At 58.4% G+C, this 11,493-nt stretch overlaps 2 protein-coding genes across 2 annotated transcripts; both read right to left on the bottom strand.

Annotated features, from left to right (window-relative positions):
* Nucleotides 1-491: 491 nt before the first annotated feature.
* On the bottom strand, nucleotides 492-4,794 carry TRIM65 (tripartite motif containing 65; the record flags this gene model as incomplete). The annotated part of the gene is made up of 6 exons (XM_082008272.1): nucleotides 492-1,024; nucleotides 2,379-2,459; nucleotides 2,791-2,962; nucleotides 3,445-3,678; nucleotides 3,753-3,848; nucleotides 4,348-4,794. 6 exons carry the CDS (start codon nucleotides 4,792-4,794, stop codon nucleotides 492-494), a joined length of 1,563 nt encoding a protein of 520 aa, XP_081864398.1.
* A 2,465-nt stretch (nucleotides 4,795-7,259) lies between these two features.
* MRPL38 (mitochondrial ribosomal protein L38) lies at nucleotides 7,260-11,292 on the bottom strand (the record flags this gene model as incomplete). Its single annotated transcript, XM_082008339.1, has 9 exons — nucleotides 7,260-7,396; nucleotides 7,748-7,884; nucleotides 8,286-8,444; nucleotides 8,827-8,872; nucleotides 9,418-9,490; nucleotides 9,839-10,047; nucleotides 10,130-10,258; nucleotides 10,841-11,020; nucleotides 11,226-11,292. The coding sequence occupies 9 exons, from the start codon at nucleotides 11,290-11,292 to the stop codon at nucleotides 7,260-7,262; spliced, it is 1,137 nt and encodes a 378-aa protein (XP_081864465.1).
* Nucleotides 11,293-11,493: the final 201 nt, after the last annotated feature.

The raw sequence follows: 11,493 nt of genomic DNA, 5'->3' as shown, positions 1-11,493 counted from the left end.
TGGGGGAGCACAGGGCTCCCTCCACATTGCTCCGCAGCACTCCGTGGCTGCAACACTCCTCTCCAGGTTCCCCCTCACCCCAAATCTCCCCCAGGCTTGGGAGGTCTGGCCAGGACGGGAGAAAGAGGAAAAAACCTAATTCTTGCTCCCTGCCTATCCCCCTCCCTCACCCTGTCTGCAGGGACCGGCGCCCGCACGTGCGCCCATGGACAGAGACCGGGGGCTTCATCCCCACGGCGGGGGCACGGCCCTCAGCCTGCATCCTTCCCCCTGCCCCGACTTGTGTCGCCAGCGTGATATTTGCACATACACATCAGAACGGGTCGATTTGCACATCTTTCCTCATCAGCTCGTGTTAAAACACTGCACCCCACTCCCGCCTCGGCGTCGGGGTCCCACTCGCACCGCGACAGTCCCCGGCTGTGGCTCGGCGATGGGCACCAGCCTGGTGCTTGCCGGCGTGGCTAACGGAGCAGCGCGGCAACTCCGGCTCAGCCCCTCCGGCACAGCGTCACCGCTCGTCCCTCGCACAGCCAGAAGACGGGATAGAGGGCCTCGGTGAAGACATCGTGGAAGGAGTGGATGAGCTGTGTCCTCTCCCCGAGGCCGTAGAAGGAGAGGAGGCCCTTGCCGTAATCCAGGCTGAGCCCCAGGTTCTTATAGAGCCGCTCCTGGATTTTCTCCGCCCGGCCCTTGTGCCAGGCCAGGTAGCAATCCTCCCGCACCTGCAGCCCCCAGGAGCCCCCGTCCAGCCCGATGTTGAACTTGTGGCCCTGCCGCCGCTCCCGGGGGAGGCTGCGGTAGGTCACCCCCAGGATGACGGAGTGGCTGGAGATCTTCACCTCCCAGTAGTGGTGGCCGTGGCCGTAGCCCTGCGTACACAGCACCTGCCAGGGCTCGAAGCGGGGTCCCTGCCCCTGACGCCCGCAGACGGCACCGGGGCTGTGCTTGGCTTTCCGGTTATCTTTCGACAGCTCCAGGTACTTGTTGGCCGTCTCGGGATCGAAGGTCAGGTTGCGGTGGTCTGGGGAGAGCAATGGCACGGATGGGGCTGAAATACTTCATCAGATCTTTAGACCCTTGGCGTAAGGCCCCCCCAGTGGTGATGTGGTTTAAACTGTGTAGGACTGGCTCCCAGAACAGAAGAGAACAAGCCGTAGCACGTTTGGAGGTGCAGGGGAGCGGGATGAGATGAGATACCTGCCCACCCGCCTGCTGGAAGGAAAGGAAACCACCCAGAAATAGCTGGCGAGGCACCGAGAGACGACGCTCCACGCAGCCTTGCACAGCCCAGCTCACAGCCAGCAAGCAGCGATGGCTCTGTGGTCATTTTAGAAGAGATGTGCTTGATTTTAAGAGCAAAAAAAACGAGCGTGGGTGGAGAGAGGGGGAGAAAACCAGGCATTACATGAGCAAATATGGGGACTCGCTCTCCCCTGCACAGGCTGCTGTAACTCCTCCTGCCATGGGCAGTCACGGGCCACCAGCACCTCACCTTCCTCCTGCAACAGCCTGGCCTGGCCGGCTACGCCAAGCTCATGCCTGCTGCTCATAAATAACGCTTCTTTTCCCCATTAATAACCCTGAGAACATTCTCTGGGGCCTGATGGAAAGAATCCTTATAGGTCCCACAGGCATCAATCGCCTCCCTGGCAAGAGTGACCTGACCAATGTGCCCTAAACAACCCTCTTCCCAACAGGGACAAGGTGGGAAAAGGAGTGTCGAGGAAATCCCTAAGGAATTGGAGTGGGATGTGCCCAGGGAGGGAAGGGGACATGAAGGAGTCCAGCTGGGAGCGCTGGGGCCACATCCCCAGATAGAGAGCAATGAGTGCAGGCAGGGCTGTGCAGGCAGGGCTGTGCAGGCAGGGCTGTGCAGGCAGGGCTGTGCAGGCAGGGCGGCTGGGGCAGCCCACGACAGCCCCATGGGTGCTCGCTTGCCAGCTGCTGACGGTGCCTGCCTGCGGGAAAGCGCTGTGTCTGAATACGGGTCGTCGGAACAGGCACGTCGCTCCTGCCCGGGCGAGACACCCAAGGCGGGTGAAAAGGAGAGGATGGAGGTGGGGAGAGATCTAGGGCAGCGACCGACCCCGTGCCGGGCACTGGCAGCCCCAGTTCCCACAGAAAAGCAGTGCCTGGTGCTGCTAACCTCTAATGAACCCTTTCCCGGCCACGCAGTGTCCTCCAGTCTGTCAGCCCCGTCCCTCCAACACCCTTCTCCACATTTAGGGAGAGGAATTGGGAGAACTGGGGAAGGACCCCCCTTCACCACAGCCACAACCACCCCCCTCCCAGGGAAGAGCTCGACTTGGTGAAATCTCTGCTTGCTGGGGACCCCAGTGGGGTGCTGTTCCCGCAGCCCCCCATGTGCTACTCACCCTTCAGAAGCTCAGCTCGGAGCTGGCACTCGGAGAGAGGGGCCACCATCTTCACCGCTGGCCCCTCGGGCTGCACCAGGCCTGCAGAGGATGGGGACAGGCATTCTGAGTGCTGCCACCCAAAAACTTGTCCCTTCCCAGCCTCAGTGGGAGGAGGAGGAAATCCATCAGTATCCAAGCCTGGGAGTGGGCACATGCCACCGTGCCTTGCCATTGCCAGCAAGGAGGGACCACAGGGAAGACACTCAGCCCAGCCCACCCCATCGATACCCATCTGCTGAACAGCAGATGCGTGTCCCCATCCCAAGCCCCTGTGTCCAGCAGCCATGTCCCCAGCGTGGTGACACCGGCCAGGCTATGGTTCAGGGTGACTTGGAGCCCTTTGGGGTGGCCCTGCAAGCAGAGGGCTTACCTCGGCCAACAGGGTCAGGGGCTTTGGGGACCACAGAGCCGGGCAGGTCCTCCAGCAAGAGCCTGGAGATGTCGGTGAGGATCTCGGTGATGTGCTTGACCACACCGGCTGCATCGAAGTCCACGGGGAGCAGCGCCTCCAGGCTCTCCGGAGACGGGAGTCGGGGAAACTCCTGCGGACGGACACACAGACATGCACCGGCCTGGGGAGGATCGGCAGCTCCGAAACCCATCCGCACACACCGCATGTCCCCGGTGGGCGACGGGGGCATCCCCGAGTGTGCGCCGCTCGCCGCGGCTGGCACGCCAGGTCAGGGCACCGTTGCAGGGGGAGCGTGAGGCTGTGCGGAGCAGAGAGGCTGCGGCACAGGATTTTGTTTTTTGTGGTGGCAGAAGAGCCTCGCTGAGCAGTTTGGGGTGGGAGATGCAGCTCATGGCCCCGCGGGCGGCACCATCCGCTCTCATCCAGCATCGCTCCCCCAACTTTTCAGCAACCCCCCGAAAGCAGTTCTTCCCTGCAGCCCCATGCCATCGCTGAGCCGGGCTGAGGGTGCGTCCCCGTGGGGAAGGAGTCGGCCACATCTCTGCCCCCACCGAAAGGGTGCGGGGCCGGCAGCACCCAGGCGCGGGGAGGGACACGGCGCCGGGGCGGTACCTGGAGGAAGGTCCTGTGGTCGGGACAGGTCAGCAGGCGCTGAGCCCTCTCCTTGTGCCGGCCGAGGACGTCCAGGCGGTCCTTCAGGAGGTTCCAGTTCTCCCCCACGCGCCCCAGCGCTGCCGCCTGCTCTTGCTCGATCCTGGCCACCGTCCACCACTGGCAATCCTCCAGGGCTTTCTTCAGGAGGGCGAATTTGCTCAGAATCACTGATTTGAGCCTCTCGGAGGAGTCCTAGGTGGGGAAGAGCCGTGACAGCCCGCACCCTCCCACCCGCGTGCCCGGCGCGGAGGGGGCCGTGGTGCTACCTTGATGCCGTGCATTTGCTCCTCCAGCTCCCGCACCTCCCGCTCGATCCTCTCCGATTCCTCCTGGGCTTTTTCCAGGGACTCTTTCAAAAGGGCCTGCGAAGGGAGGCACCAGCGTCCTGCGGTGCAGCTTGCTGCTGCCCGCCAGGCCCCGGGAGCCCTCTCAGCGCTGCGGGACAAGGCTCGCAGGGAAGGAGGAGGCCTGGGGAGGGGAGAGGCTGTGACCAGGGTCACTGAGGAGTGAAACCCTGTGCTGTCTTTCACCTCTTTTTAGCTGTTTTCTCTAGATCAGGGGGTCACGAACACATACAGCACCATTTGTCCAGTACTGCTGGATTTACCCAGCTCTCTGCTGCTCCCGACAGCCCCCGGTTTCTCAGGGAGCATCTGGGTGCTGGTGGCACCTCCTTGGCCAGAGCCTGTGCCAGTCCCCTGTTCAGCTGAGGCCGGGCACAGCTCGACACACAGAGGTACATCACATCCCCACAGCAGGGCACGGGACAGTGGAGGTGGATGTCATGCTGCACCCGAGCTGCCATGACTCCCCCTGCTCACCCCACCCGCTGCCCCAGTCCTGCCGACCCATCCTCCCCACCTGCTTTTTAGAGCGTTCCTCCGCGAAGAGCACCCGTCGGTGCCGCTGGCACTGCCCGACGGTGCAGACACAGCAGATGCATCGCCGCTCGTCCTCACAGTACAGCTCCAGCGGGCGTCCGTGCTGCGGGCACAGCTCGCCGTGGGCCACCTCGCACCTCTCTGTGCCCGACACCCGCGCCTCGCCATCCCGTGCCAGCTCCACCACGCTGCACAGGTTGACGTTCTTCTCCAGCTCCGGGCGCCGTTCGAAGCCCCTGCGGCACTCGGGGCACGTGTAGCCCTTCTCGGCCGTGGTGGGCACCTGCTCTTGCTTGCGCCAGTGGTCGCCGATGCAGCGATTGCAGAAGTTGTGCCCGCAGGGCAAGGTCACGGGCACCCTGAACACCTCCAGGCAGATGGAGCACACCAGCTTCTCCTCCAGCTTCTGCGAGACGGGCGATGCCATCTTGCCTGTGCCGGGGATGGGGCGATGAGGGAAAAAAGCCGGGGAAATAGAAACTCAGCTGTGCAGAGGAGGAAGAGATGGTGACGCTGAGCCCAGAGGCGGGTCAGGGCTCCGAGCCAGGCATGCTCTTAAAGAGACACCCAGTGGGTGCCCCCCCCGGCCACGCTGGCTGTGCCACATGCTGGGGAGGGTCCGAGCTGCTCCCCCCGGGCACGGGGAGGGCTGCGAAGCACAGCAGGAGGCCCCGGAGGGGATGAAACACTGCAGCAACAGCACAGGGAGACACATGCAAGAGGTTGTCACGGTTCAGAGCAACGTGTATCTCTGCGACTGCGTTTGCACGGGTACTCTTACGATGTGTAACTTGATTTCGCTCTTTTTTGCCCTTTGAGGGAACTTCCTGGCATCCTCACCTCTGCCAGGGCTGGGTCCCCAAGCAGAACATAGCACTCCTCCCTGGCACAGACACCTCAGTACGGCGCTCCTGACAAGTGCCAGCCTGGGAACGAGCAGAGAGGGGCACCCACCGCTGCTGCAGCCACATGCCACCTCCCTCTGCAGTGACAAGGGCTGTGACACATGCCAGCAGTCGGCCAGGGCCACTTCCCACCCTTGCACCTTTCCATTTTGAACCACAGCTCCTGCTGTTTGCACATGCCCCCGTGCACACTCTCCACTCCTTTTCCTATTGCAAGTTCCTTGCAACACCCGTGCACATCGGTACTACAAAACGCAAAAAAGGGGAAAGTCCTTGCCCAGGTGGCAGGTAGAGTCTCCTGCCCGGAGGCGACAGCAGTGCCCATGCTCTGCATACCTTCACCTTCTCTTCATACAGTTCAGTTTCAGGAGAAAAAACTCCCAACCTTCCAGTCCAAACCTTGTCTCCTCACCCTTGCAGATACGCTATCGCTCGTGCATGCTCCCAGGCAGCTGAATGCTGGCAGGTTGGCCTCGATCTGCAGCGGTTCTGTAGCCTCCCCACACTGTATGGCTTAGCTTTCACCCATGCTGGCGAGGGTGAGCGGGGAAGGGGTCTGTGCTGCAGCCAGGGCGCTCACCAGTGGGCTGCTGGGGGGTCGGAGCAGTTTCCACATCATGGGCAGGCTCAGACCCACCCCCCAGACCAGCCCTGGACCCCGGAGGTGACGGGATCTGCCACAACTCCCTGCATGTCCCAGCAAAGCTTCAGCCCCCAAAACATTTCTTCAGGCTGAATCTGCAAATTCTGACCAAATATTCAAAGCTCAGAGAGTGGTGTAACACAACCTGGAACCGCAGGACACCTGCACTCCCACAGCAGTCACCACATCAGCTAATTCACTCCGGCTTAAAATCAGAGCCCAGAACCCTTTGGGCAGGGAGGAGAGTTCAGGGAGCTCAGGCATAGCTGGTAATGGCCCTGGGCAATGGCAGAAGGGGGCAAGGGAAGTTGGGAAGAAGTTCCCAAATTACTGGGAACCAGAGCTGGGGACAGGCAGCTGCAAAGGCAGGAACATGTTGGTATTTGGGGGTTTAAACATGTGGATGAGGGATGCACAAAGAACCCTGCAGAGCAGAGCAGAAAACAGAGGCTTCTCCACAGCCCGGGTACAGGACCGGCAGCAGCAGAGTGCCAGGCCACCACCGCGTGCCTGCCCCAAGCCCGGCAGCTCTGCGGATCTGCTTTTGCTCCACCTATCCACACCAGCTACGTGCTGTCCAGGGAGCGAGGGAAGAGACGGAGGTTCATGTGCTTGGGTAGCTGTTGGGAGAAGCCAGCTCCACAAACGTTGACCATGTGCAGGTTTACCACCTGCGTAGCTGCACTCTTCCCGCCCTACAACATCCAAGGGAGAAAGTGACCCCGGCCAGGGGAAGGGCTGCCCGCCTCCTCCGCACCCTGCCGAGCTCCCCAGCTCTGCGCCCGCTGGCCGGGGCACCAAGCTCTTCCCAATAAAGACAGCTCTGCCAGTATCGCTCACAGTACGTTTAATCAGACTCAGCGCTTTAAGAGGACCGCACAAAGGAAAGCCGACACATTCCTGAACCACAGCGCTGTAAGAGGAGGAAATCCAGGCTGGCCTGGCTCTGTTCCATAAACAGGCAAAAGGAGAACTGTGATCCTTGCAGAGAAGCAAGGCAGGGCATCTCTGGGGGACTCGAAGCTGCCACCCTTACTGATCAGCTCTGCTACAGAATCAGTAGCAAGATTTCAGCCTGGCCACAAATTTGCTTTCATCTATGAACATCCTCTTTAAGGAACCTTTTGACCACCCAGCTGCCAGCACTGCGAACGCCTGTTGCCCTCAGCTGCACACTTCCCAGCACTGCCAGCACAGGGGAACTGGGAGCCCAGGGGCTGAGACTTTGTCGTCTCCCTCCAGAGGCGCAGGCGGCTCCCAGCTGCACAGCCACGCGAATGCAGTCCCATCTGCCTGGCCAGCATCCCAGCGTACGCTGGAGCGCCTCAAGAGGCGGCCAGGCCCCTAGTAAATGCCGTAGGTGGGCTCCTCAGTGTCTCGGTATCTGTCCAGGTACCTCAGAGGCTGGTGGCGTGGGAACTTTAACTGTGGAGGATGGTAAACGGGCGGCCGCACGAATTCAAACACAGGTTCTCTCATATCTGTGAAAGGGTGATACAGAATGTTAGCAAGACGGCTCAGACCCAAAGCCCAGGCGCTCTCCTTTGCCAGCAAGGGTCCCCCACGCGCACACGTGGTCAAGCATGCTGTGGTGAATATCACTCTCTTGGTGATATTTTAAAACGTTCATTCAAAAAGGCCTTTTAGAGGTTATTTCCTCAGACTGCTGCTAGTTTGGTGGAGGATGGCTCGCTAAATACTCAGTCTGTGCTGTGTAGACAAGTGCCAGGACCAAGCAAGAGCCTACAGCCACAGCTCGCCCACTGACCCTGTGCATTACCCGCAGCACCGTGTCCCAGCCCGCAAACATCCCCGCACGGTGCAGTTCTTACTGAGAAGCTGATGGAAGACCAGAGTAACGGAGCTGTCCCACTGACACTGGAAAAACGCCAGCCCTGCTGGGGTCATTGCATCCTCGTGCTTTCTGTAGAAGTCAAAAGTGCTAAAGGTTCGCATCTTGAGGCTGTGGCTGGAAACAAGACACAAGCACAAGAACCGAGGTGATTGTCTTTTCCTGCAGCATTCTGGTAGGCAACTACTTCCCCACATCATCCTAGAGTCTATAAAACAGAGGTGGAAAAGAAAGTCACTACAAAAAAAATCTCATAGCTTCTCCAGCTCTGTGCACATTTCTACCCCAGGGAGGAAAAAACACTTTCTTTAACAGCCTGGTTTAAAGCAACAGGACTCCACAGGGCTTGCAGGGCTGGGATTGTGGCTTCAGGTGACACACAAACTCAAAGCAGCCCTGAACAACCCTGCAGGTTAAAACGAACTGCTCTCCTACAGCAGTAACAAGCATGTCATCATAACAAGCAATAACAGCCTAGCCAAGCGAGTGTGAAACTGCCCAGTGAAAGCCTGAATTACCATGGCATCGGCCGAACATCCTCGCTGAAATCTATGGGGCAGTCTTGCTTGAAGAGGAGGAAGATGAAGCGATGGTAGCCAGTTCCCATGGCAGGGAAGGGGGGCAAGTAATGGCAGATCTCCTTACCCGATTTGATGTCGTTGCCTGGGATGTTTGTCCTGAACACAAAGAAGTTTACTTCATTATCTATCCATTCACTTTCCTCTGTTGGGAGCAGCAGATTCACAAAGGATTGCAAGTCACCCTGTGCTACACTTTGATGTGACTTATACCCTGTCTGACAAGTAAAGGCTGTTTTCACTGGAAGAAAAATCACACCCAGTGATGTGAATGCCAAACAGCAGTGACACCTGGAACTACTGCATCTTGAGCAGGACCCAGAACACAGGGATAAAGAAGCTAATGGCAGGAGCACCAGAAAAAGCCGCAGAACTGTCTTAGCAAATGCTTATTCCCGAGCTCTGTTAAAGGAGTTTCTGCCCTCTCCAACTGGGCTTTCCCTGAGCTAAGCAGCATGCAGCTCTGATGTGCAGTACTCACACCAGCCAGTGGAGGTACTCCGAGTCTGTGTCTCTTAAATGTCCATCTGCAAACACACACAACAGAGAAAGGCGACTTAATGACAGCCCAGTGTTTGCATCAACCCCAAAGTGAGAACGCCCAGATACCCTTCGAACAGAGGGAACAGCTCAAGACCTCCCAGCCTTCCTTTTCCAGCAGAAAAGTAACTCATTCTTATAGGATTGAGCTTAAAATGAGGAGCAAAGAACTCTATAGATGTAATCCCAAGATTAAAAGGTCTTCCTGGTCAGTTGCTTCACTTCATTGTGAAGGTTTCTCAGGGAGAACAGCATCAGCTAACCTACCTCCCAGGCAGATTGCCAAGGGAGAGAAGAGCTTGTGGGTAAACAATAGATGAGAGTCAGGGAATTGCTTCCACTACAGTGTGACATAGGTCCTGTTGCACTCCATCTCTCAACTGTTAGAGACTTAGGGAGGCTACAGTCTGTCTTGCATATGTAATACATCCCTACTTAGAAGATATTGTGCAGCCAAAAGAAAAGGGCTAACCAAAAGCAGAGTGAAACAACCCCATTTAAACAAGTTCTTTTTAAGGAACCTGCTACTCACCTGGATTTGTGAGCAACAAAGTCCACAGGGAGCCTTTATCTGCCTCATATGACACCGCAGGGGAACTGGAAGCCTAGATGAGCAACATAAAGAGAATGTAAATCACTCAAACAACATGTTCCATTAAGACCAGTTCATGACTTCCAAGGCAAAGAATATGAACTTGTCACAGGCACAGCCACGCCACCGAGTAATCCAGCTCCACCTTGAGAGCCCCCGGGGCATTAATAAACATCATCCTGCCAATAGACAACAATCCTGTTGCAAAGCTCTGTCCTTATCACATCCAAGAAACACGTTTCTTTCGTCACAGAGGAAATACCCTTGTAAAAAAGAAATCTCCCAGAAGGAACAATGCCCGTTAGAAACATCTGACAAAAAATCACAGGGGCTCGAGTTGTTCCCAGCTCCCCTCACACACCTCTGACGGAGTCACTATGTTCCCATAGTAGACCGGCACGAGGTGCTCGTCTTCTTGGCTGTACTCCACCCTCAAGGTAACCCAGGGGGTGAACGTGGCCCCCTTGAACAAGTCACGAAATATCCCGCAGTGTTCTGCCACACGCTGCTTGTGGAATGGGCCACTGGTCTTCTCCCACTCAGCTCTGACTTCCTCGAGGGGGATCAGCACTGCAAGGAGAGAGAAACGCTGCAGGAGGCAGCTGGGGACCCAGAGCGGCTGGGGCAGGGAGAGAGGTGGTGGGGCACAGACCAGTCCGGAGCCGCGCTGCTCTTTCCATCTCAGCATTCTGGTGGTTCTCCCGCAGGATCTTTTTCCTTTCCTTGATTTCCTTTGCCCGTGGCAGCTTGTCACGCGGCAGGCTGATGTCAGTCTTTGGCTCTTCAGAGAGGGGTGACAAGATCATGTGTGTGAAAAAATCTGAATACCAAAATACATAAAACCTCTGCAAAGTGTTAGAGAACATGCAAGAGACACAAACTTCAAGACATCAGAGACTCGATTCTACCACTTCTGTCTTCCCCCTGCACCTCCACGGTTCTGCTCCCCCCTCCTCCTCAATCCCATCGCACTCCCAGACCCAGAGGTTTGCCAGCTGGTGAGCAGGTCTGATCTCTGCAGCTGCTCTGCAGCCAAACTGTATTATATGCTGCAGGTATAAAGCTCTGGTTCCTGGTCTGCTTTCTCTGACACTACTGGGGTTCCAAGGAATCACTTCTTTACTCTGCTCCCCATCTTTTGGAAGGTCATGGCCAGCCTCCCTCCTTCCAGAAAACTGCCACTCATTTCCCTGAAGACATCTGCACTCTGCAAACTTCTATATCAGAAAAGGGCCAACCCCGTGCTAAAGCACCTCATCAGCTCTTTACAGGGCGGGTTTTGGGGCAAACCCGTGGCCCCAACAACAGCTTCCTTGGCCTTCAGCAGCAAAACCCCGCGTGCCACAGCTCCTTCCGCGAGTACCTGGCTGGGGGCTCGTGTGCTGCCGGTACGTCTTCCACCAGTGGGGCTTCCTGCTCTCCTTTTCCGCCAGCTTGAAGTAGCGAGTGAAACTGCGGTATTTTTCCAGCGCTTCCAAGTTGCTGACGTCAATATCCTCGTTGGGCATCGGCCCCAGCGGGGCCGCCCGCTTGCAGAGCGCAGCTGGAAATGGAAAGCGTTCCCGGTTTATACAAAGAGCAAGAAATGAGGCCGGGAGCGCGGTCCCGGGCCGGAGCCACCCCCGCCTCCCCGCGCCGGCCCCGCCTGGCACGTTTGGTGAACGCAGGGGTTCGAAAGCTCCCCTCACCCCAAATGGCTCCCACTGCCCGCCCCTGGGGGAACCGGGGCTCCCCGGGCCGTGCCTCACCCGCCGTGCCGAAGGCCCGCCCTCCCCGGACGCCGCACAGCGCCGCGCTCAGCAAGGGCACCGCCATGGTGCGCGCCGACCTCAGTGGAAGGCCCCCGTTACCATAGTGACAGGGGGCTGCGCCGCGCAGGGCCCGCCCCGGAAGGCCCCCCGCTGCCATAGAAACGGGGCTGTCTCGGTCAGAGCCTGACTGGAAACGCCCCCCACCTCCCAGGGCCGACCCCGCTGAAGGGAGCGGTGCCCAGCTGTCATCCCGGGGCGGCAGGGA

Source organism: Phaethon aethereus, assembly GCF_964289735.1.
Source record: "Phaethon aethereus genome assembly, chromosome: 18".
NCBI lineage: Eukaryota > Metazoa > Chordata > Aves > Phaethontiformes > Phaethontidae > Phaethon > Phaethon aethereus.
This window is presented reverse-complemented; position numbering and strand designations above follow the sequence as displayed.